Source organism: Artemia sp. Qi Xiang Cuo, chromosome 20 (assembly GCF_049724085.1).
Source record: "Artemia sp. Qi Xiang Cuo chromosome 20, ASM4972408v1, whole genome shotgun sequence".
In the NCBI taxonomy this organism is placed as follows: Eukaryota; Metazoa; Arthropoda; class Branchiopoda; order Anostraca; family Artemiidae; genus Artemia; species Artemia sp. Qi Xiang Cuo.
The window spans coordinates 13,694,123-13,721,628 of record NC_142813.1 but is presented as its reverse complement, the minus strand read 5'-3'; the positions used below and the strand labels follow the sequence as shown (position 1 = coordinate 13,721,628).

Here is a 27,506-nt window from a genome sequence, read left to right as displayed (position 1 = left end):
CACTGTACAGGGAGACGGTGTTATTATAGGTAGAGGTATTAGGGACAATAGGTAGGGAATTAGAGTGACCATTCTGAACGATTTACAACTGTATAGGGAGACGGTGTTATTATGGGTAGGGGTATTAGGAACAATAGGTAGGGAATTAGAGTGACCATTCTGAACGATTTAACACTGTATAGGGAGACGGTGTTATTATAGGTAGGGGTATTAGGGACAATAGGTAGGTATTTGAGTGACCATTCTGAACGATTTAACACTGTATAGGGAGACGGTGTTTGAGTCACTTGTACTTCAGCTTTGTTTCGGTGTTTATTCTTGTTACTTAAGCATTCTTTACCACTCACTGGCTTCTTCATGTAATGAATTCTTTTTGAAGGAACAGCTTGAAAGTTGCTTATAAATCTCCTGTGCTTCTATGCAGCTGATCTAAACGTTTACTTTATTAAATTAAATGCAAATAGTGGCCGACTATTGATTATTTTCATATAATTTGGTTTATATTCATCAATCAACACATCTACGAGGGTTACGAATGCATCTGCTACATGTATTGACAATAGCACATGTAATGCTAAGCCTGAATCCCCCCGTGCTGTTGTTAGTGACATCTCTGACCATCTTGGTGATTTCAAGGCATGAAATTCCTCTAGGAAAAAGATGTAGGTCAAATAATCAGTTCCCTTGGAAATATTTAAACAATACAGCTCTTTCAAGTTATAAAAAGTTTTTTTTTTTAATGAAATGGAAAAATATTTTATCAGTTGCATCAAATAAAGAAGAGAGGTTTATTTGTTCCACAAGAATCTTAGATATATTTTTCCAAAAAAGGACGGCGGATGTGTTGCACAGCAACACTTCGAGAAAAATCTCATAAAGTTTATCCGCTATTCAGAAATAACGCACAATTATCCAAAATAAATAATCATCTCTGCACCTCTTACACTGGACATACAAGTCAGAAAAAATTACTACAAAGGAATTACAATTGATTAAAATATAATATAGTTGACAAGTTGAATAGATGATAAAACAAATGAAAGAAATCTTCTCGACCAATCCTCCGAAACATTTGTTTGATACCCTTTTGTCCATTAATGTTTGACTCTGTGCATCTGAAATTTTGATAAATTTTTTGTTCCCAATTTTTTCCTTTATTGTGATTTTATATAGCTTTCATACAGTTCACTAATATTTCTTAGTGACAACCTCTTACAGCCAGAGTTGCACCCAGTAAAAAAAAATCACTAGATTTTAGTGATTTTGGGGTTGATTTAGTGATTTTCTTCAACAATCTAGTGATTTATATGCAAATTTAGTGATTTTTTAGTATTAGCAGTATAAAAAATCACTAGAAATAGTGATAAATCAATAAGGGTAGCAACCCTGCTTACAACATAAGATAACACCAAAAAACCCTTCAAAATGATAGGACAACAGCATACTGCAGGCAGCAGACCTTCTATAGTCGATGAGAATATGAGACTACCTCTACGAGAAAAAGATCCATTCCAAGTGTGATCTTAATGATACAATGTATAATAATTAGCATAATGCTCTGAACCGATTATTAAGAAAAGCAAAGGAAAAATTGTGCTCAAGGACGTTTAAGGAAATAATGGTTAGTGTGGCAAAGACGTGGCTGGTGATTAAGGAAGTGCCACGTGGCAAAGACGAGGTACTTCAGCAAATTGCGAAAACAATCCCCTTTAAAAACTGTAAACCAAGAAAGCGAATTGCTGAAAAATATTTCTAATGTCTTGGAGATATTTGGCAAATACTTCTCAATGGTAGAACAGCATGTTACTGAAGGTATCTGACTTTGGTTGTACGATCCATGCATTTTTGATTGCAATTGTGACTGAATCTGAGGTTTTAACACCTATATCATCAAGTCAGATCAGGCAAATCATCTACGAAATGAGAAATAACACATCTGGTAGCACCGCATATCATTAAAAGTGGTTAAATCTATTCTGCCGTAAATCCAGCAGCCTCTTGTGTCCATAAATAATTATATATAGCACAGTGTTCATAAATAATTATGTGTCTTATGCCCATACATGATTATAATAATTATATATAATATAGCACCGTCATATCATTAAGAGTGGTTAAATTTATTCTGCCGTAAATCCAGCAGCCTCTTGTGTCCATAAATAATTATATACTTAAAGAAGATTTCTTTTTATTATGTTTTGAAGTAGCTAACGTGACTCCTGTCCATAAAAGTGATGAGGCTAATAACTCATGAAATTATAGGCCGATGTCGGTTCTTTCTGTGCTATTACGTGTTATAGAGAAATGCTTTGATGCTCGTCTTTACGCATATTTTAGAGCGTCGCAATGTGTTAGCGTCGCATGCGGAGTTTCACGAGGTGCTGTATTGGACCCTTGCTATTTGCATATTTGGCTAATTTAGCTTTCAAATTTAGCTGGATTTAGCTTTCAACGTCATTCTTAACAGGATGGCTACAATATCTTCAGATCAACTCGAAGCGATCATAAAGCTTCCCCATTACATGCGGAGTTTCACGAGGTGCTGTTCTTGGACCCTTGCTATTTTAAATTTTAGTAAATGACCGAAGTTGGACTATGTCAAATATCAAATATAATTTCAGTAAAATATCCCAATATCCATAAGATTTTCTGATGACAAGTCGCTTGTTTGTCTTCCAAGAAGAGAGAAGGGATTGATTGACTAAGAAAGTAATTACTAGATAGTTTCAACTTAGATGCAGATAGTTTAGATGCGTGTAAATAGACTTCGAAGTTACCCTACTAGGAGCAGTTTTATTCTATTCTCAAGAACAGCTATTTATTATCAAGGGATTACCAGATTAAAGTATACTAATGGTGAGATTAAAAGGAAGTCGTGTGTCGGTTACATAGGTATTACTCTTGATAAAACTTTGTCTTTTATAAACTATGTTGAGGATATATCCACAATATTATGCTAGAACACAGGAGTACTTCGAAGACTCAAATATTTCGTTCCACATGGCATTTTAAGGCTGCTCTATTTTTTCTATAACAATCCATACATTTTATTTTGTTCTTCAGCATGGTTTGTGGCGTTTTAGTCACTAGTGAATCCAGTTCAAGTTTGAATGGTAGAGCTTACTGTTTTCTGAGCATATGAATGCAATAATGGCTGTTGGTGCATGATTGATCTTCAAGATAATCACTAGTTAAGCTACTGTGAATTCTGGAATAAATAAATTATTGGGAATTCCGTTTATACAAAACATCGTGGACTCTTGACAAGACATTGTGGACTCTTGACAAAACATCGTGGACTCTTGTGATTTTTCTTCATGACAATGCGCACCCACGCGCGGTGCTGCTAAATCAACAGACAGTTCAAAAAATGGGGTAAGGGATCCTTTTAAATTACCCCTACTGTTCTAAAGTCACCCGTAAGACGTTCATTGATTGGCACCCCTTAAATAGGCTCTACGCAGAAAGCATTTTGATCCATAGTTTTACCAATAGATCCAGAAGTAGCCAAAGTTTTGAATTGACTAAATAAATCGTTCCTGGGCTACAGCCAAATGTCTTATTACTTATTGAGTTACCTTCCTTAAGTGCATTCAAGCACCAACTGGCTATTTGCTCCTCTCAAAAATGTTTTCAGTAAAACATTAGCAAAACTTTAGCGTAAAATTGAGAGGCTGAAGGAAGATATGGGCGTTTATTAGCAAGTTAGTTTCTGTCCATTTAAGTTTCAAGGTTACTCATTCCTTTCAGTAAGAAAAAAAAATCTATTTCTTTTTATTTACCTTTAAAGCAAATTAATAGCCAAGAATAGTTAAGTAAAGCCCAAAAAATAGATGTCTAATTTGAATATAGAAATTTCCAAATAGGAATAGGCAATAACAACCAACTAATAGCCAAGTAGAAAAAAATCAACGATACATTATTATTATTATTATTATTTATTACTAACCCACACTGTACAGAGGTACAATACGTGGAGTATCAGAAGCAAAGCTATAGCATTGCCTATAGTAAAGGCCATACGGCTCCAATGTTTTATTATTATTATTTTTTTTCCCCCAGAGGCACTTCCTATGGAAGGGGTTGTCGCAGAAACTTCAAAGGGGGCTCAGTCGATTAGAAATCGAGAGTTCTAGTGCCCTTTTTAATAGTCGAAAGTGATTGGAGGGCACCTAGCCCCCCCCCCGACGCCCACCATTCCCCCACACACATCCAATTGAGATAGCCCTTTTGTTCAGCGTAGTTGATTTCCAGATAGAAAATATATTTTTGAGGAAGAAACTCCCCCACAACCCTCAGGGCAAGGGTTTTAAGTTATGCCCTGGGGGCATATAAGGTTTTTATAGAAAGCGTTGTCGTAGAAACTTCAAAACAGGCTCAATCGATTGGAAATTAAAGGGCCATTGCCCTTTTCAATAGTCAAAAGTGATTGGATGCAACGAGCCCCTCCCCCTCCCACGCCCATCATTTACCCAAACACATCCCAAAACATTTGAGATAGACAATTTTTTCAGTTTACTTGATTACCAGACATAAAGAATGTAGTTGAGAATGACACTCCTCCACAACCCTCAGGGAAAGGGTTTTAAGTTATTCCTTGGGGGCATATAAGTTTTTTATAGGAGCCGGTGTCTTGGAAACTTCAAAACATGCTCATTAGAGTGGAAATTCAAAAAGCTAGTGCCCTTTTTAATAGTCAAAAGTGATTGGAGGGCAACTACCCCCCCCCCACACCCATTATTCTCCCAAACACATCCAATCAAAATTTTGACACAGCCATTTTGTTCAGCGTAGTTGATTTCCAGATATAAAATATGTTTTTGAGGAGGACACTCCCCCACAACCCTCAGTGCAAGGGTTTTAAGTTATGCCCTGGGGACATATAAGGTTTTTATAGAAGGCGTTGTCGTAAAAACTTCAAAACAGGCTCATTCGATTGGAAGTCGAGAGTTCTAGTGCCCTTTTTAATAGTCGAAAATGATTGGAGGGCAACTAGCCCTCCCTCTACGCCAATCAGTCCCCCAAACACATCCCATCAAAATCCTGAGATAACCATTTTGTTCAGCATAGTTGATTTCCAGATAGAAAATTATTTTTGTGGAAGATACTCTCCCACAACCCTCAGAGCGAGGGTTTTAAGTTATGCCCTGGGGGCATATAAGGTTTTTATAGAAGGGAATTGGAAATTAAAGGGCTAGTGCCCTTTTTAATAGTTGAAAGGGACTTGAGTGCAACTAGCCCCCCCCCCACGCCCATCATTTCCTCAAACACATCCAATCAAAATTTTGAGATAGCCATTTTGTTCAGTGTAGTTGATTTCCGATAGAAAATATGTTTTTGAGGAGGACACTCCCCCAGAACCTTCAGTGCACGGGTTTTAAGTTATGCCCTGGGGGCATATAAGGTTTTTATAGAAGGCGGTGTCATAGAAACTTCAAAAAAGGCTCATTCGATTGAAAATTCAAAGGGATAGGGCCCTTTTTAATAGTCAAAAGTGATTGGAGGGCTACTATTCCCCCCCCCCCTACGCCCATCATTCCCCCAAACACATCCAATCAAAATTTTGAGATAGCCATTTTGTTCAGGGTAGTTGATTTCCAGATTGAAAATATATTTTTGAGGAGAACACTCCCCACAACCCTCAGGGCAAGGGCTTTAAGTTATGCCCTGGGGGCATATAAGGTTTTCATAGAAGGCGTTATCGTAGAAACTTCAAAACAGGCTCATTCAATTGGAAAGTAAAGGGCTAGTGACCTTTTTAATAGTCGAAAAAGATTGGAGGGCAACTAGCCCCCCCACGCCCATCATTTCCCCAAACACATCCAATCAAACTTTTGAAATAGCCATTTTGTTCAGTGTAGTTGATTTCCAGATAGAAAATATGTTTTTGAGGAGGACACTCCCCCACAACCCTCAGGGCAAGAGTTTTAAGTTATGCCCTGGGGGCATATAAGATTTTGTCGTAAAAACTTCAAAACAGGCACATCCAATTGGAAATTCATAGGGCTTGTGCCCTTTTTAATAGTCGAAAGTGATTGGAGGGCAACTAGCCCCCCCCCCCCACGCCCATCATTCCCCCAAACGTATCCAATCAAAATTTTGGGATAGCCATTTTGTTCAGCGTAGTTGATTTCCAGATAGAAAATATGTTTTTGAGGAGGGCAATCACCCACAACCCTCAGGGCAAGTGTTTTAAGTTATGCCCTGAGGGCACATAAGGTTTTTATAGAAGGCGGTGCCGTAGAAACTTCAAAAAAGGCTCATTCGATTGGAAATTTCGAGGGCTAGTGCCCTTTTTAATAGTCAGAATTGATTTGAGGGCAACTAACCTCTCACGTCGACTTTTTCTCCAAGTACCAAAAATTAAATTCTAAGACAGTCATTTTATTTGGCTTAGTTTGATAATCTGGAAATAAAGTCTGTTAGGATGATAACTTCCGAACACCCTTTAACAAAAGGGATGTAATTTGTGGATTCGCCGAATCTTTCATATTGTTTTTTATGGAAGGTATGCTCGTAAAAACTTTAGAGAGGGTTCATTTGATTGAAAATTGAAAGTTCTTGTTCACTTTTTTAAGAGTCAAAAGAGATTGAAGGGCAACTAGCCCCTCTCCTTTCTCCACGCCCTAAATGCATCAGATAAAAATGTTGAGATATACATTTTGTTAAAATAGTTCAAAGTTCTGATAACAAAAAACTCTGGTGTCGACACAGCCCACCAGGGCCCAGGGGTAGGCTTTGTAAGTTATGCCCTGGGGTAAAGATAATTAAGGGGGGTTTATAACTTATGGGAATGGGTTCTGTATGGGAAGAAAATATAGGAAATGTATTATAATTATCCAATTATAAGGTTAAGATACATACTCTCTGATAGATGCAAAATTGCTTTGGCACACAAATTCCTATTAAGGTCAATTCCAAACAGTCGTGATCCCTTTGTGTCAGCAAGCTAAATGGTCTAAACCCCCTTATTGGAGCTATTTTTTCAATCCATTCATTGTTGCCAATCGCTGTCAACAAGTTATGCAAGCTGTCTATTGTTCATATATAAGGTTTTTATCAAAGAGGTAATCGTATAGACTTTGAAAAAAGCCTCATTCGATTTAAATGGGAAGTTCTAGATCCGTTTTTTAAAGTCTAGAATAATCGGACAGTAATCACCCCCTCCCCATGCCATAAAAACTTGAAACTTTTTGCAATCAAAAACGAACAAAAATTAATTAAAAAAACTTTCCGAAAAATAAGTTTTTCAAAGAAAAGTAAAGACCATTTTAAACTTAAGCTCAGCAGATACAAATATCTGTTAAAATCCAAACTCAAAACGACCAGAAATTACTATTAAAGAATAAATGAAACCCAAAACGAACAGAAATTAAATAGACAATCATATCAAAGAAATATACAACAAGTAATAATATAAATGAATAAATAGATCTTAAAGCGAGTAATGCTTAGATTTAATATTAAAATAAAGATTAAAACGAAAACAAATATTTTGCTATTAAGTATAAACGAAAATTAAAACGACCAGAAATTAAATGAACAATCAATGCGAACAAACATACAATATATATTAATGTAAATGAATAAATAAATCTTAAAACGAGTGAATTAATTTATTTATTCACATTAATTTATGCTCGTTTTGAGTTTGACTCTAATATTTATTTTAATTTTGGTTCGTTTTGGGTTTCATTTATTTATTGATACTGATTTGGTGTAGTTGTATGCTTGGTAGATTATATGATAGTCCGGACGCCAGGTGGTGAAAATCTGAACCCATACCACGACCGAACGGGGTTGCTACGAGCATTAGCCTACCCTCCGCCCCCTAAATTGACCATGCGGATTCAAAAAATACCAATGGCACTTGCTTGCGAGTGGTGGAACACTCCGAAACTCGAAATTTTTTTATATTTTGGTGTTTCATGCAAGAAAATGCATGTTCCACAAAGTTTGAGGTTTTCCGCTCAAATAGAAATGCCTAGAAGCCATAGAATGTTTTCATAACAAACTAACACGATTAGTTAGAAAAAATGGCAGAGTTAAGAAAATGGCAAAACTATATGTGTCTTGAACAGTCTTGGAAAGTATAAACAAAATCAAATTGAATATTAGACATATAATGATATTAATTGTTGAAAGATCCATCAGTTCAAGATTTTTTTTCACTGTAATTTTTATTTTCATTTTCAATGTTGTAAGAACTGGAAAATAACAAATTTGTAATATACAAGTAATTTGTTTTCCGTGAATCGCTAATGGGGCAAAAGGCTTTAGGCTTTTACTGTTAAAGAAGGGGGTAATACCACAATTTTGCTTGTAATAAAACTATATTTGTATTGACCAATATTGAAAAGAACTAATAAATTAATCTGAATATTTGATACATAATAATATTAATTGCTAAAAGCTCATCAGTTCAAAATTTTACTGTAATTTTAATATATATTTTCAATATTAGGCACAAATGAAAACATTTGTAATATAATTCGTTTTCAGTAAAGCGCCAATGACGCAGTAGGTTTTAGGCTTCTGCAGTGAAACGATACCCAAACTCTTGTTTGTAGTTATTTTTATTCGATTCAAACTTGATTTGCATATTCAATTTAAGTTTCACTCGTTTTAAGATTTATTTATTCATTCACATTAATATATATTGTATGTTTGTTCGCATTGATTGTTCATTTAATTTCTGGTCGTTTTAAGTTTCGTTTATACTTTAATAGAAAAATATTTGTTACCATTATAACCTTGGTTTTCATATTCAATCTAAGTATTAATCGCTTTAAGATCTATTTATTCATTTGTATTATTACTTGTTGTATATTTTTTGATATAATTGTCTGTTTAGTTCCTGGCCCTTTCGGGTTTCATTTATTCTTTAATAGTAATTTCTGGTCGTTTTGAGTTTGAAATTTAACAGGTATTTGCATCTCCTGAGCTTAAGTTTAAAATGGTTTTTACTTTTCTTTGACAAACTTATTTTTCGGAAAGTTTTTTTTAATTAATCACAAGGAAAAACACATAAAATGCAAAACAAATCAATAGATAAATCAAAGATTACTAGTTACAGAGTAACACATAATAATTTAAAAGAAACTAAAACAAAAAAGAAATAACTTGAAAGGAGGGGGAAAAGAGGAAGAGATAAAAAAAACTCACAACTGACAGAATCTAATAAGCAATAATATGCAGAAATATGGACACAAGCTGTCATTATTATTATCATTTTTTGGTTTTTACTCCCTCTTTACAATACTAAAAAATGTAGAATGACCAAACAAAGAGAAACAACTAAACAAATAAAAGAAAAATAACTTACGACTGAAAAAACCTAATAAGGTGAAAAAACCTGATAAGGATAATCCACTTTTCTTCAAGAAACTACAGGAATTGTTTGTTGTTTCTTTTTCTGATTTATTTTGAAAATGTTTACTAAGATTTTAAATACAGTTTCGGTTACGATCTATAACAATTTAAATTTGTTTGTGTCACATTCAAAGAGAAGCAATATATTCTGTAATATTTTTTGGGCAAAAAAAAAACATTCTGCACCACAGCAACCCAAAATCTAATTAAAATAGGGCTACATTCTAAAGAAATAAAATGGATGGGATACTTTTTATTTTGCATTGGGACAATTTTTTATAATAACCTATATGGTAATAACTTAGATAATAAAAACTACAATGGCATAATTAGTGTAAATACGGCATGAATTATATAAATACACAAAGTAATTATGTAAATGATAATGTCAGTGGCTCCAGCCAGTGACTGATCAGAAATTACTCCTGCAACATTATGCAATACTTACCTGAAGCGAGAAATATTTATATAATTAAAGCCAGTAGGATTGTAATCATTAAGAGAGAATATATACCCTCACCCCTTTTTTTCTTATTATCAAAGAGACTTATCTGCAAGTAGGCTATGAAGAAAATTATTTTCAAATACCCTTTGAAATATCCCTTTGATTGGGTCCATCCATCACTTCAAAAATCGAATTAAGTGAACGTTGTGCAACCGGTTTCTGCTTCTTCTTTGTGAATCTTTTTAAATGAGGGCGCTTTTGCTTCTTGATACTACTTAAATTGTCCTCTTCGTCATCGCTATTCGCTGGTGTCTTTAGTTCTGATTCTCTGCGTTCTAGTAACTCAATGTGGCTGCAAAAAAAAGCAGATGAATGAAACCGAGCATCATGGCCAGGGTTGCCACAGGCTCAAAAGAAACATCAGCAAAAACACAAGCAAACTATAATCACAAATTTTTATCGGCTTGGTTTCTACATATTATCAATCAGATTTCCATGTTTTTCGGAAATTGATGATAACAAATCAATTTTTTTCTTTTACAGCGTCTTCCAAATAGACACGCTTAAGTCTTTAAAACTGGAAAGTTTTAGAAAACTGGGAAGAAAAGAATAATCTTTTCTTTTAGCAGGCACTGGGACAGGGACATGTTTATATCTTTCCTGACAATAAAAATTTTCAACGATTTTTTGCTCATCACCTCCTTTACATTTCCTGTTTTTTTTCAAAATTTCTGCATGTTCCATTTAATTAGCCTATTTTTTGTTGTATTGACGCATTTTTTACCCAAAAATCAGTGTTCCCAAAATCCCAAATTTTTACCAAAAATCATTCATTTTGAACAAGTCACAATTTATTCAAGCTTAAATCATTGGACATGAATTGGCAAATTTTCTGATAATGGTTGAACTTCTAAACATTATATACAGCAAATATAATAATACACCACCACAACTACTAACAGCCCACTGCAGCACAAAACCGTATGAGGCCAACGCAGCTACGCACACTCCTCCTCCATCCCAATCTCTACAAAGTCTCTCTCTTTGCACCCTCCCAAGAAGTTCCTAGATCTCTAATAATTTATCTCTAGATTTACAAAAATCATTTTCAGAAAATCAGTTACAAAACTTTCAGCGCTTGAGGCCTTATTATTATTATAATATTATTTTGTACTTCAAGTAATGTCCCTAGCTTCTCTTCGCAAAATAAACCTTTATTCACTTCCAGATTATCGAAATTTTCAATGTTCTGATAAAAAAAAGAGTCCTAAGTTTACTCGAATATGTGGCGGGGATCTTCACATCAACTAAATACACTGTCAATGAGTGATTCCTTTATTTTAGGTTATCGACCCCAATGAGGAGCGGTAATTATGCCCCTAACAATTAGTAGGAGGTGAGAGTCTACCCCCTACACTTCTCAGTTTTTCTGATAAAAAAACGTCACTTTGCTTTCTTCTCTAGTTGAAGGTAAGAGCATCCCATATGGTAAATTCAGAAATATTGAAGAAACGGTATCCCAGCCCGTAAACCCGAGTACTTAGCTGAGGTACGTTAATAGTGGGGTACTAACAGCCTCCTCCTCCATCCCAATCTCTACAAAGCCTCCCTCTTTACACCCTCCCAGAAGTTCCTAGATCCCTTAAATCTTTCCTTACGACATCCTCCAACCCCATCTGGAGACAACCTACTAATCGTATGACCCTAGACGGTTGGCAAACAAGGACGCTCTTTGGCATTCTGTCATCCTTCATTTGCAGAATGTGCCCTAGCCATCTCAACCATTCTCTCATATAAAAACAAGCGTATAATAATAGCACATAATATATATATATAATGCACATATTATTGTATATTGTTATGATCATGCATCTAATAAAAAAGCATAAAGTGTTTTAAGGTATACTTGCTGAATAGAATCTAAAGACTGTAAAAGAACCTAAATACTGTAGTTTCATCAATACATAAAACTATAGTTTATAAGCCGCTTATATTATTATTGTTTTTGAAGATAGCTATTTGAACATTTTTGGGAAAATAGCATATTATTATATTTTCCAACTTTAGCTTTGTTTAAATTGAGAATTCTATCATTGTTGTTGTAGAGTTTTCAAAGGAGATACCAATCTTAGAGGAAATTAGTTATTTATCGTTACTGGAGGTTCTACCTGCTGGTATCAGGGTTACAGGATTACTAATGGTATACTTTTTTTGCTCTAAATAAGATGGAACAGCATTATTGACTGCCAGAAAAAAGAACTAAGCACAGATGGATGAGCAACAAGGCACCCCACTTGATGACACCGGTACTTCTAGTAAGAGTGCCTTTTGAAAATATTCATGCTGCTAGAAGACATGGTATTATTAGACAAAATTTCACGAATACACTATTTGAGCTTACAAAAATCAGTTTCCACCCATTTTAAAGCATCAAGCTTCCAGAATTTCATGCTGTGGTAAAGAGCGATTTACTTGCACCTATAATAGAAATGGTAGATATGATATTATTTTATAGAAGAAAAGCAAGTTTTTTTAGAAGCTCATCAAACTTGGTTATGAAAAGTGCATTGAATGTGACCAGTGACGATTATACAAGTTGGATGATCACAATGATCACATGATCACAACGATTATACCAGAACACGAGGAAATCCCATAAAACTGCGTCAAAAAGTTAGCAGAAAGCGTGAGAAGTTCAACTTCTTCACCAATCGCGTTTTTCCACTGTGGAATTCACTTAGTGAATCTACTGTGTTGGCCAGATCAGTTGATAGCTTCAAGGTTGGTGTTGACCATGATTGGAGCAACAAGTCATTGAAGATGCAGTGGGATGAACCAGCATCATGGAGTAGGATTTATTAGATGCCACCCATCCCCTTTAACCCCCAAGTATGCCCAGCCGCCGATATATATAGTGAACCCAACAACAAAATCAAACTGTCCTGTAAATATGAAAATTGTGTTAATTGTCCTATTGCTCTGAATTATGTTATGAACTGTTGTCCTGTATATATGTAAATAGTGATAATCCAACTGTGACATGAAGATTATCAAGTCAACGTTATCTGACGACATCTAGAGGTTCTTCAGCCTTAGTCGCTAGAAGATACAATTTAAAGTAATTTAAGGTAATATGCACTTTGGGCATTTGAAAGCTTTTTTGTGATTTGTAGGAAATGACTGAGGCAACCTTCATTTAGCACTGGGCCATAGTGATGTGTTGCAAAACTGACATGCTGAAAGTTATCAAGTTAATAAGCGTCTGGCAATCTAACAACATTATATATATGTATATATATATATATAAAAAATATATATATATATATATATATATATATATATATATATATATATATATATATATATATATATATAAAATATATATATATATATATATATATATATATATATATATATATATATATATATATATATATATATATATGTGTGTGTGTGTGTGTGTATAATGGCCATTAGAAGAAAAAAAGGAAGAAAAACGAGCAAACATACAAAGCATACACCTGTGCAAATAATGGAAAATAAGAAACTAGCAGGATGTCTTGTATATTTTTCCCATAATGTGAGGGACAAGAGTGTTTCCATATCTAGGGATAAGTAGCAGTAAATGAGGGAAAAGGAGGAAAGAGGGTGAGAAACAGCCCAAGGTGGGCAAAATCCAGGAGAAGAGTCTATCTGGAAAAATGTTTTTTCCAAGGGTTTATCATTATATTATTTGTAAAACAGGCACAACACTCCTACACTCAAACGTTCTTGACCTAGCTTAAATAAAAGAATATATACAGATATATCATGCACCTATCTGTGTGCATATTTATATATTATCTGAAATTGTGAACTTCTTACTTTTGTTTTTAAATAATATTGTTTTTAAATATAATTTGCTTTTAAATATTATTTAATAAAATTAAATAATAATTTTAAATAATATCGTTGTGCTTGTCATCTATTGCTACATCCTAAGGGGCAATAGTAAAACCTCTGCTTGCCAAAGAATAATATAGACTAGAAATATAGATCTCTTGGAGTGGATTTAGTTCAATTAATTAAGGAAAATCTTTGGATTCCTTTGATAGCGATTCCCTATTATTTCTGAATTTCAGAATTTCTTCAATTCTGCCATATTTTTTCTATTTATTATTAGTATTTGTTTTGTTTTTTTTTAGCAAAATTCAAGGGTATTCAAGCATCAAAACTATCCAACACTGGGTTCCAAATGCCCTTGATAGGTGATTAATGAGTTACAAAATGCTGCTTACAGTGGAGTAATGTAGGAGGCATTTTTTGGGGTTATAAGGTATGAAAGAAAACACTATGCATTATGTGGAAATGCCAAGGATATCAAAATGAAACATTTTTGCCCGTTTAGGTTAGTTTATTTACAAAAACAACAATTTTTCTTTTGGTTGTTTCAAAACAACCTTTTTTTTGGTTGTATAAAGGCTTTAGGGCAGTACCACATTTTATCAGTTTTGCAGCACTGAATCACAAAAATAAATAAGTAAAATGAATTAATTAAGTTTGACAATGCTTTTTTGCCTGCAAAATATCATACATTAATAATATATTTATTCCCGAAGGCAACAACACTTTCAAATGAAAGCTACATCTTCTTAAGGTGTTGGGAGTTGCCTATTTTTAACTTTTTTTTTTGCTGATTTTCCATTCATCAAAAATCAAACTTCAGTTTTTTCATAATTTTTAAAGCTACTTCTGGTTATGTGGGCTAAGTTTCAAGTTAACTAATCTATACTATTAAATTACATTTTCACTATCCTTGGTACATTAATAATTACTGACAAGAAAAAGTGGTTGGTGAAAATAACAAAAAAGTTTGTAAAATTGGTTGCCCCTCCTCCCAATCTTGATGAAAACTAAATTAAAAAACTCAACATGCTTAAAAACAATAATTTTAAGCTTATATTTTTGGCATAGCTTAAACTTTTTCATTTGACAAGTAGTATAAAATATCAAACAAATAAAAATTATTTCATACTGAATCACAGGGGTTGTAACCCTGATATTTCTCCATTTGAGGCTGGTAGTTAAGTTAAAATTTTAGATATTAGGGTCTTTGAAATATAGCTTAAATATTCTGCCAAAAAAGATATATTTATCAAATATGTATTATATAAATACTAATTACACTATTATGTCAATAATAATGGAAAAATATCTCAAGAACTAAATCTTCTGCAAAAAAACTCACTCTTCATCTGAAACAGCTTCTTCTCCACTACTCTCACTTTCAATACCATCTCTAATTACCCCATTGCCAACTGGCTCAGGTTCTACAAGCCCTCTTCTTCCATTTTCTTCAGCAAATTCCACAAGAGCAGCATTGTCATCATTAGCACCTACGTTTCTATCAGGATTCATCTCAGCTTCAATTTCTTTTGGGTCATTCTTTGCATCAAATCCATCTTTTTTTACATCAGGATATGCTAATCCTTTTTCCAATTTTTCTTCATTTAAATCACAAACTACACCATTTCTTAAATCTTCCAAATGTTTTATTGATGTTTGGCTTATTGTTGGCAGTGATTTTTCTTGATAATTAAAGCTTTGTAATGGTAAACCTTCTGAAGAGGGAGTGAACAGCTGCCGTTTTGAAGTACTTGGCTGGTTTAAACTAGGAAGATTTTCCTCAGTCTCCCTGTTTTCCTGAAAGTAAGAAATGTGCAGAGCACAGATTAACTAACTGAGTAGATTAATTACTAAATTAATGATTGTAGATCAGTTACTAATTAGTCAGCTAATTAAGCCTATGAAGGTTTTCCTCCATCTCTCTATTTATCTGAAAGTACAAATTGTGTAGAGCATAGATCAATTACCTGATTAGATTAATTACTAAATTAAATATTGTAGATCAATAACTAATTTAATCAACTGGTTGAGACTTGGAAGGCTTTTCTCAGTCTCTCTGTTTTCCTGAAAGCAATAATTGCATAGACCATAGATTACATACCTGAATGAATTAATTACAGTAAGTTAATGCCTATAGTTTAATTACCATTAATTACTTGTGTAGATTAATTACCTGAGTTTAATTGCCATTAATTATCCAAATATATTAATTTCCAGGTGTTATAGAAAAGGAGTGGGGAGGAGAGGGCTGGATTGCCTGTTACCCATTACTCCAGGCTGGTTTTAATCGGTTTGATGCAGTGTTGAGGGCTGTTTTCTAAAATTGCCTAAAATTACCTCCATCTGTAGAGCTTTCTTGTACTATGCCATCAATTCTCCAGCCAACAAGACAGAGACAAAAGCCCAAAGCTTCATTCAACACTGCAATTTGATTTTTAACAATCTTCCTGGGAATGCTTTCCCTTATAGTTTCTATTCAGCAGTCATTTAGAACCTCATGATAGAGCAATAAAAATGTCCAGCAACACATCAGACACTTAAAAGTACCTGGCACCAAATATTTAGGTATTAGAAAAAAAAAGAAAAAAAGGAATAGCTCATTTTGACTGTTTCAAACACCTTGGGAAACCTTTCCACGTGACATGAAAGAAAAACCTCAAAAAATCCAGAACTATATACATTTTATTATAAATTAATACTTCTGCAGTGTGGAGATGGAATTTATGGAAAAAATCTGTGAAGGAATGTTAATAAAAATAATTTTTTACATGGGAAAATTCCCCACAGTTTAATATAGTAAGACATATCAAAATACAGTACACAAAATCCAGATATAAATTAAAATAATAGGTTTCATGAGTAAATTTTGACATAGCTTGATCATACTCTTATCAATATTGAGATAACATTTTTTCTTATTTTTTGTGACTTTTTTTGTAATAAAGTTAAAGCAAAAGATGTACTCTAATTTAAAGCTTAATTGATCATTTCAAGTAGATTTTCAATTTTTTGAAGGGGACACAAGGTGATTGGTGGAGGATTGTGGAAATTTATTTTTGTTGCATGGCCTTAGAACAACTTTTTTTCAGTGGAAAGGCCAGATTGACTTGAAGAGATGTTCTTCTTCATGTATATTAATTGAATGGAAAGAAATTAGAATAAACAACCAAACCAAAAACAAGCAGAAACTACCACAAAGAGAAGTAGGGTTAACATCCTCCATACCTTTTAAAGACCAGAACATAATTTGCACTTTTACTGAAAACAATTTTAATTCCAAGCTATGTATTATTTCTCATGACATTAAAAAAAAGATATAACAGACACAAAATATTATCAAATTTTCTAATTAGTTTTGCTTGTTTATTTTCATGGTTCAATGGAAGTTATTAAAAATTTTCAAAAGATGGCTGACTTGGCCAAAAATTTTTATCATGTTTATATTGATTTTTTTCAAGGCTTCAATACCTCTGTTGAAAGGTTCGATGTAGTGTTGAGGGCTGTTTTCTAAAATCACCTCCTTCTGTAGAGCTTTCTTGTACTATGCCATCAAGTCTCCAGCCAACAAGATAGAGATAAAAACCCACAGGTTCATTCAACATTGCACTTTGATTTTTTCAAGGCTTCAATATTCCTGTTGTTGAAAAACAATAAAACTGGCCCTAAGCAACTGCCCCAGGGGATTCCACTCAAAACACTGTACTGCTTAGATAAACCCTTGCCAACCTTAAAAAGCAAACCTGTGACCTGTCTCTTAGAAAATCTGAATTCCAAGTCACATTTCTTCAAATGCTCCTATAATTTTGGCATCTTTTTCAACAACAGAGGTATTGAAACCTTGTCAAATGGTGTTCAGTTGAGAAAAATTTTATTTAACCTTATGACTATATCACTAAGTTGGTACATCATGATACTCCTGTAGACATGATTCTTTTAGACTTTGCCAAAGCATTTCATAAAGTCTGTCATCACCACCTGAAGAAAAAACTAGTGGCTATTGGCATCCATCTGGAGATAGTAGAATGGACAATGAAGTTTCTTATAAGAATAAAGCAGAGAGTTAAGATATTCGGTGACAATGGACAAGAATTATACCAGAATTAAATTTAAAGAATTAATTATTTTTATTAAATAATAAAACAAGAAGTTCACAGTGGTGTGCCTCAGGGAACAATCTTAGTTTCAACACTGTTCAATGTTTTTATTAATGATCCAATCCCAAGAAGTTCTGGAAATATGCCTCAGCACATAAGCCTGGTAGACACACGGTTTCGGAGCTGGTTTGTAATGGAGCCCAGTCAAACGACCCCCAAGAAGTTGCTCCTACAGACAAAGCCTCCCTGCCAACCCTACCATGCTACGAAATCACCACTCAAATGCCACTAATAAGAGTGGATCAGGCTGAGCTTGAATCTCAGCTTAAAAAGCTTAATCCAAATAAGTCTGTTGGGCCAGATGGCATACATCTACAACTCTTAAAGGAAGCTCATTCCCAACTAGCAATGCCCCTCTCAAGACTTCCAGAAATCTATTGACACTAAAGTCATACCAATGGACTGGAAAGTAGCCCATATCTCGCCAATACATAAAGGAGGAGACAAGAGCAAAGCTTGCAGTTGTCGGCCAATCAGTATTACGTCTGCTGTTGGGAAAATCCTTGAAGATATTGTCAACACTGCCGTTCTTAGACATTTGATCACAAATAACCTTCTATCAAAACAACAACATGGTTTCCGACCAGGCAGATCAGTCAAAACCAATCTGATTGACTTGTATAATTACATAACTGAGCTCCTTAACCAAGGTCTCCCAGTAGATATGATCTTGCTAGACTTTGCTAAAGCCTTTAATAAAGTCTGCCATTGAAGGCTTCATTTGAAACTGAAGGCAATTGGAATTAAAGAGGGAGAGGTGGACTGGATCATGTCTTTCCTAAAGAGAAGAAAGCAGCAGGTCAGAGTTTTTGGTGAAGGTGGCAGAGCTTACTACTCCAAAATAGCTGAGGTCTTAAGCGGGGTTCCTCAAGGAACAGTTTTGGGACCTACACTCTTCAATGTATATATTAATGACGCTCCAAGAACCGTTACAAGCAAGCTTAGCCTGTACGTCGACAACTCGAAGCTCATTGGTCCTGTCGGAACTCAGCAAGGTGTTACCTCAATACAGTCAGATCTTGACAGCTTTGGCGAATGGGCCAAGATATGGAGGCTCGAGTTTAATGTCAAAAAGTGCAAGGTTCTCCATTTTGGAAGAAATAACCCACGATGGCAATACTCGATGTCAGCAAATGCTGGTGTGAGACAGCCACTCTCTGAGAGCCCCTCTGAAAGAGATCTGGGGGTCGTTGTAGACGAAGACCTTAATTTCAACTGCCACACCCGAGCTGCAGTAGCAAAGTCGAACCAAACTCTTGGTCTCATCAAACATACAATGACAAGTAGATCCTCTGCAATAATCACAAAACTTTACAAGAGCCTGGTGAGACCAAGATTAGAATTTGGAATGTGTGTCACCACGCCAATTAATAAAACAGACCAGATGGCTCTCGAGTCTGTCCAAAGACAGGCATCAAACTGTGTAAAGGGGCTCAGAGACAAAGAGTATGAATGCCGACTGCAGAGCCTCAAGCTACCAACTCTGACATACCATCAGCGCCGAGGTGATATGATAATGACCTACAAACTGCTCAAGTCTGACGACAAGGACCTCTTTCAGCCTGCCCAGTTGTCAAGAACCAGGGGTCATTCAGCAAAGCTTTTTCGGAAGTGTGCTAATACAAGGAAGAGGAACCATTTCTTCTCCAACCACATCATAAGCCTCTGGAACGATCTGAGCAAAACGACAGTGAGTTCACCATCTGTTGACAGTTTCAAAGCCAATCTCGATAAGGAATGGGAAACCAAACTATGGCTCACGCAATGGGATGAAGCTGATGTCCCGCGGCCCTATCATCACTAACTGGCATACACTGGACTCGTCCATATCGCTAGCAAGTGCGATTTAAGGTAAATTTAAGGTAATGATGTTCCAGAGCTGAAAGAAATGAGATGAGCCTTTATGTTGATGAATCAAGGCTTATTGGCTCTGCAGAGTAATCAGTTACAAGAACTTGCATACATGAAGACCTGTATTTGCACTCACTATGAGCCTGTACATAGAAGCTTGAATTTAACATTCAGAAGTGCAAGTCAATGTACTTAGTGAGAATGAATATACAGTGACAGTACTGTACCTTATGAGAGAAGGGGATGCTTCAATATGATTGGTTGACTCTTTGGCAGCTGTGAGAGTTTTGGGCATTGTTGTTGATGAGGAAAAAAAATAAACAAACATGCACAAATGGAGGTTGCCAAAGCATTCCAGGCCCACAGCATAATCAAGCATACATTACACAGCAGATCAACCAAAGTTATGACCAAACTGTACAAGGATGTTATGCAACCATTTCTAGAGTTTGAAATGTTTGTTGCAACACCCCTGAACAAGGATGATTGGCAGAAAATAGACTATGTCCAAATACAAGCAACAAAAGCTGTTGATGGATGCCAGAATCTTGACTATCCATCTTACTTGAATAATCTAAAGCTCTCAACGCTTGTGTTCAGACATCAAAGAGGTGATATTGTATTGACTTATATGGTTTTGACTGCTGAGTCCTCCTGCCAAAAGCCCTTTCAATTTGATGAATCCTCCAGGACAAGGGGATGCAGTAATTAGTTGTCCCAGAAGAGGGCAGATACCAGAGCGCACAACCACTATTTCTCAATAGAGTAGCTGCCCATTGAAACAATCTTCCTGATACTGGAAGTGGGGGATCAGTTTGCCCCCTACCCTGGGTGAAATTTAGTTTCTCAAAAACTCTTGTTTAAACTAAGATAAGTCTGCACACTTCAAGCACCCACAGAAATGTGTAGTTTTCTTTAGTATATCTACCTTTTTTGTTACTATATGGCTCATTTTTCAGTTGATTTGGGAAAATTGGTTCTTACTTTGCCCTCTCTCCTCCCCAGGATTTTGAAAAAATTATGCCACTGGTGGAAGACAGAGTGGGATACAATGGAGTCAATGGCTTCTCATCATCACTGACCAACAACTCTACATAATTTGTTCCTTATTTTGCTGGACACTGCAATTTTAGGTTAACAACTTCCTGGGTTGTATTTTATGTTATTCCTGAAAGTATCTATCATATAACTCTGATCAGTTATATTATAAAATAGCAAAAACTGACTCAACTAGAACTTTACTGTTATGTAGCTGTAGTTCAGAGCTAGGCCAATCTGGCCTATTAGGCCAAGGAAAGGGGGGAGGATGAAGTATTTGCTCTACTGTAGTGAGTATAACCATAATATTATATTTAAAACAAGTGTAGAATGAGAAGTCAATTGATGAGTTCATTTTTTGGTAAACAAGCTTGGCTATATCAGATCACATTGCTAATTCTACTCAAAATCAAGTTAAAAGCTGGTAAAATTCTACTTTAGCTACTTTTTGCAATCTTGGAAAGGGGTTAGGCTAAGAAAATTAGACTTTCAGAGATAGGTCTACAGATTAAAGTATGTCCTGGGAAGGTATTTGGAAGTAAATACCTCTACTCTTTCTCCCTCTAGAGGGCTCTGAACTTCAAAATCTCTGTGTTATGAAATTGAAACCTTGCAAAATAGATCTTCTGCTTAAATCAAGTACAACAAAACTATTTTCAGCTTTACAGCTTAGCTCAATCCTAATTTATGAGGTTTCAAAAATCCACAAATACATTTCCTAAATTTTGAAAAAGCCTTTGATATGGCTTAAAATTCTACTCAAATAAAAGGAATTGCATTTTCAGAACTATAACCAGAGACAAAGAAACTGATAACTGAAAATTGAGGTAAAATATTGTTTTGCTAAAATTTCAAATAACCTGTAAAGTAGGCAAATTTCTAAGACTTAGAAATCAGAAGAGGGTTAACATGGAAGCTTGGGAATACCTTAATTTGCATTTTAGAGCAAAACAAGGTCCATGCTGGATCTGTTCTGCTTTGCATCAATGATGTTAATTTGGAATGTCACTGAGAAATGGGCCCAGTGATGTTGCATTAGTTGGCAGCTGAGATGGATGGACTATTCTACTTATATTTCCATGGCTTGTTGCTCCATTCTTTGTCAAGTCTTGACTTGAAGGAGGCACTAGTTTTGTCATGGTTTTGTCTTGGAGGTTATTCCAGTTGTTGGAAATACACTTCATAAAAAAAGTTTTGATGCATTCTGGTCTTCACTCTTTGCTTTGCTAGTTTCTGTGAGTGTCCTCTAGTGTTGTGTTGACCCGTATGTTTTGTGAGGAGGGTGTTGTTTGGTTGACTATTATACATATAGGTCAGCATCATATCATATCTGCAACACTGAAGACCAGCATTGGTAGTTTTAGGTGCTCCAGTCTCTTATCCTACTCAATATTTTGCAGACCCATGATGCATTTGGTGGCACATCTTTGAACTCCTTCAGTTATTCTGGTGTCATGCTTGTAGGAGGGGGAGGTCAGACATGTTCCAAAGTCCAAGAACAGCCTAGCAATAGCATTGTAAAGTCTCAGGAAGACAGTATGGGAGCTGCTGGTGATAGTGCAGTTCAGCAGGCTTAGACTCAAATTAGCTTTCAACACCACTTGTTGCCAATGCTGTGGAACTTCAGTTGCTCATCAACAGGGACTCCCAAGTCTTGTTCTTCATCACTGGTTTGTAGCTGAATATTAGACTGCAACTTCTGGTCATGCATGGTATACTGGTGGAGGACACCAGTTATTACTGCCAAAATGGAGGACACTTCATTTATTAATGTTTAACTCAAGCAGCCATTCACTGGTCCACTTCTGGATTCTCTGGAGGTCTGATTACAGGCTTTGTTGAATGGCTGGTCTAAAAAGCTTAGAGGCATCAGCATAAAGCATGATGTTATTTGTGGCTTCCTTTGTCATATCATTTATGTAAATGAGGAAGAGGGTGGGGCCTAGCATGGTACCCTGAGGAACTCCACTGACAATGTCACATGGTTTGGAGAATACTTTATCACCATTATTACTGAAAAGTTGGACCTGCTGCTCTTGGTCTGTCAGGAAATTCATCACCTATTCTACTACATCATTGTGGATGCCAACTGCTGATAATTTGGCCCTAAGGCATCTGTGGGGCACCTTGTCAAATGCTTTGTTTGAGGTCAAGCAAAATAAGGTCAACAGGCAATCCCCTCTCCAGAAGGTCAGTGATGATATTGTAGGTTTCAAGTAAGTTGGTCTCAACTGACTTTCCCAGAAGAAAGCCATGCTGGTCTGGTGACAGTATACTGTTGGACAGAAGATATGTTAGAATTTTGGCATTCACAATGCATTCCAGGGTTTTTGCTACAGCTGAGGTTAAGCTGATTGGCAGATCTCATTTGCCAGTTCTTTTAGGAGCTTTGGGTGAATGCTATCTAGCCCTGCTGACTTATTAACATCTAGCACTACAAGCCACTTTGTGACAGACCCCAGAGTAATCATGATAGGTGGCATAAGGTTTGGTATACTGTATGCTGGACTGTTGGGGAGAGGACTGTCAGGTTCATTGGTAAATATTGATGCAAATTGCTTGTTGAGTAAATCAGCAATTTCTCATAGGTCAGTAGTTTCCATGCCATCAGATTTCTTCAGTTTTTTTTTATTGAACGTCTACTATGATCTTTACTGGATATGTAGTTCCAGAACCTTTTGGGGTTTCTCTTACTATCATCCACAAGCTTGGACTCAAAGTTTGAATACAGTTGTTTAGTGAGATTTTGTAGTTTATTTTGAGCCTTTGCAAACTTTTCATAGTGATAATCTTTCCCCATTTTATGGTACTTGTTCCAGCATTGGCTTTTTTGGTTTTGTTCTCTACATATCTGAGGGGTGATGAGTGAGAGTTTCTTGGGCTTTGGCACAAGTTTTGTGGATGTGTGCTTTTTCTGGAGTGTTGTAAGCTCTTCTTTGGATCTGATCTGTAAGCTCTTCACTGTTGATCTATCTCCCCTTGAAGCAAAGAGTTATCTTGTGTAAGGCAAAATTGACTTTGATGACAAGGTGGTCACTTTTGCCTAAAGGGGGGTGGTAACTTATGCTTTGTAGCTGTTCTTTATTCCTAAGGAATACCAAATCAAGGAGGGTTGGTCTCTGTGAAAGCACCCTGAAGTAATGGATAATTTGTTATTTTTGGTAAAATTCTACACACATTACTTTTCACTACCTCGGAAAGGGGTTAAGCCTAGGTTATGAAAATTAACTTTCAGTAAGGAACCCAGGGCCAAAAACATACTCTGGGAAGGTATTGCCAAGCTACTATGTTAGCTAGACTATCTTCTGATCCCTAAGCCTTAGATATTTGCCTAGCCTATTTGACAGGTCTTTACCTAAAAATTTAAAAAAAAAATAAACCTCAGTTTTCAGTTTTTTTTCTCTGGTTTTAGTTTTGATAATGGAATTCCTGTAATTTGAGTAGAATTATAAGCCATATCAATGGGTTTTTTTCCAAAACTTTAGGAAATACACTTGCAGATCTTTGAAACTTCCTGAATTGGGAACAAGCAAAGCTGTGAAGCTGAATAGGCCTATACTTTTCTTGTTCTTCATTTAGGCTATGCAAAAGATCTAGGCCTATTTTGCAAGGTTTCACTTTCATAACACAAAGGTTTTTAAAGATCGTCAAAGGTCAGTGTCCTCTAGAGGGAGAAGGAGTAGACCTAGGTAGCCTACCTTCCCTGGACATACTGTTGTCTGTATATCCATCCTGAAAGCTTCATTTTTCCTAACCTGACCCCTTTTCAAGATAGCAACAAGTAGCTTGTCTAAGATTCTAACTTACTTTTTAAAACTTCCTAATGCCAATTCAAGAAACTAAGCTGCCTAGAAAACTTCCTTAGGCCTCAAAGTAACCTTAACCTAACTGCTAGCCTATACCATGGTAGGCTATTAGATAGCCTATAGCATAAATTATTCTTAAATTAGACAACAATGTTAAATGAGGAATATTATAATACTCCTGTTACAAAAGATCAGGCTAGAGCCTTTCATATAGCTAGCCTAGTTCAGTAAATGAAACAGATGCCAAAATTGGCTAACAAGAAATTCCACGAAAAATAAGCCATTCTATTATGAGGAAAGATAGAATTTAAGTCTGTTAAATAATCATATTTCTTTTATTCAAAAAACATAAACAGCACTTACTACATTTGGATTTTTGACAGGGACAAAAAATTTTCTCTTTCCCGCCATTTTCAAATTTGAAATACGGCGGGATTTAGCTATAAAATATGAAATTCTGTCACATTGGTGAAATCCCTATTTAGTCACGGATTTCACGCGCACATCATGGTTGCAGCCTTAAATGAAAGCCGTGTAATACATATATCACACAAGAATCTAGACTCGGTAGACTCTAGTACAGACTTGGTTTCTATCACCCTTAGGGATGCGCTGAGACGTAGAAATTGCATATTACTTCACTGTAGCCCATTGAAGCTGTAATTTAAAGACCAGAGGGATAACTTGGCGTTTCTGAGGATTAAGGGCCAAGCAATGATTCTCAGGAGGGAAGAGCACTTGTGGGAAAAGCACTCAAGCCCTTTCTTTCGCCAATATGCTTCAACAATACAGACTATGCAGTATCTTCTAATTGAATGCCCAAAGTCAGCAAAAATCTCCTCTGAGCTGAAACGAACAACCAAGAAGATGGGATTGCAAAAAAATATTAAGCTGTTGCTAAAAGCAGACCTCCCAGTCCAAGGAGAGATAGATATTCAAGAGAATTATTGAATTCTTCCAAAGTATCGATATTTCATAAAAGAAGTCCTGTAAATTGTAAGATGAAGGGTCGACAAGCAGAAGAAGGGAAGGGTCCTGTCCAAAGAGCCGCAGGGGTACCTGCTGAGTTTACTCTTAAATTGCGGGGAAAAGGTAGCAGGACCCTACCCTTCCCTTGTTTAGCCCTTATGAAAAAGCCAAATTAGTTCTATTTTCCCCTTGGAAGAACATAAATTCGATGCCATGGAGGAGAATCAACCAACTTTGAAGCCAGAAAGACACCGAATGATAGAGTCCAAGTGCTTTCTAACGAAGAAGAAGGATATCCAATAGATCATTTTTTGCGGCCGATATCATTTATGAATAATAATTCCATTAATATTGCTTGCCTCCAGGAAACTCATTTAACCCAAAATCAACAAATTAAGTCTCTCGGATATAATATCCTGAGAAAGGATAGATCTTCAGAGAGAAAAGGAGGAGGTGTAGCTTTATTAATTAATAATAATATAAAATTTTGTGGCATCAATTTTCCAGATTTTGAAAATGAGGTTGATGTAATTGGTATAATTGTTTGGCTGAATAATTTTAAAACCTACATAATAAGCTTTTATAACCCTAATGGCCAAACTACAGATGCCAAGGATTTCTTTAATTATATAAATAATTCTAATATGTTAAAAAATATCATTATTTGTGGTGATTTCAATGCCCACAGCCTTATGTGGGGGAATAAACCAGCAAATAAAGCTGGTAAATTTATTGAGCATATGACTTCAAATAATAATGAATTAGCTGTTGCTACCCCTCCAAACCTGAATACATATTTCAACCCCAAAAGTGGCAAATTCTCCACAATTGACCTACAAATTGTGTCTTTAAATTTTTTGAACAAAATTTACATAAATAAAATTGATAGTCTATGTACAGACCACTTTGCTATAGTTTGCTCTCTAAATGAACCTGCTGAAACTTTATCTCATACCTCCAAATATATCAACACTAAAGCAAATTGGTCTATGTTCCAAAATAAGCTAAATGATGAAATTACAAGTTTCACCCAAAGTTCATGCATTTCTAACACAACAGTTGACACACATGCTGAAGCCTTGACATCTTTACTAATAAATACAGCTAATCATGCTATCCCCAGGACAACACCTAAGAAAACATTCCCTAAACAAATTCCTAAAGCATGGTGGACAAATCAGTGCCTAAATAAATGGAGGATAAAAAAGGCAGCTAGGACAGAATTCATAAAAAAACCAACACCTACTACATATTTAAAAAAAAATTACAAGCAGAATCTAATCTAAAAAGGACTGTAATAGATGCTAAATATAAATACTGGAATTATTTTGCAAATAATCTCTCCAGAGAAACGCATGAGCCAATTATACATAAAGTCATAAGCCACATATGTGGGAAAAAGACTTCCCCCAACCCACTCCTGTATGAGCTTATACATAATAATACCCATTATGATATTGAAAAGGCTAACCTATTTGCAACTCTTTTTGTTAATAAGCTAACATCAAATAATCAAAGCAAACTGTCCACAATTCCTATGAACCCAAGTTACCAACCACGCCCGGGATCCGAGTACATAACAAACCCATTTTCAATCCAGGAATTGAATAATGCAATACATCATATTAGGACCAAAACCAGAAGCAGCTATGACAATATACACCCTACATGGATAAAGAATCTCACACTTTCATACAAACAAGAACTGCTAAATTGTTATAATCACGCTTGGGCATCTTTTAGGTTCCCCAATATATAGAAATGTTCGTCGCTCCTACCAATCCTAAAGAAAAATAAACCAAAAGATAACCCTGAGTCTTATAGGCCCATAATGATTACACCTGTGATGGGGAAAATAAAGGAGAAAATGATTTATCACAGACTCCTCTGGTTTGTTGAGAAAAATAACATGATCCCAGACACTCAAACTGGATTCAGGAAATACCACTCCTCAACAGATGCTTTCATATTGTTAACAAATGCAAT

The 27,506-nt window shown here is 35.5% G+C and overlaps 1 protein-coding gene across 1 annotated transcript in view; it reads right to left on the bottom strand.

The window, feature by feature from the left end:
* Window positions 1-24,962, bottom strand: part of LOC148939893 (uncharacterized) — a 64,540-nt gene extending 39,578 nt beyond the window's left edge. Inside the window, exons 1-3 of the mRNA XM_089105808.1 lie at window positions 24,915-24,962; window positions 15,045-15,499; window positions 9,961-10,169 (exon numbers count right to left, since the gene is read on the bottom strand). Of these exons, the coding sequence (XP_088961934.1) occupies window positions 9,961-10,169; window positions 15,045-15,499; window positions 24,915-24,962 (712 nt within the window). The remainder of the gene's footprint in view (window positions 1-9,960; window positions 10,170-15,044; window positions 15,500-24,914) is intronic.
* Between the last annotated feature and the right edge of the window lie 2,544 nt (window positions 24,963-27,506).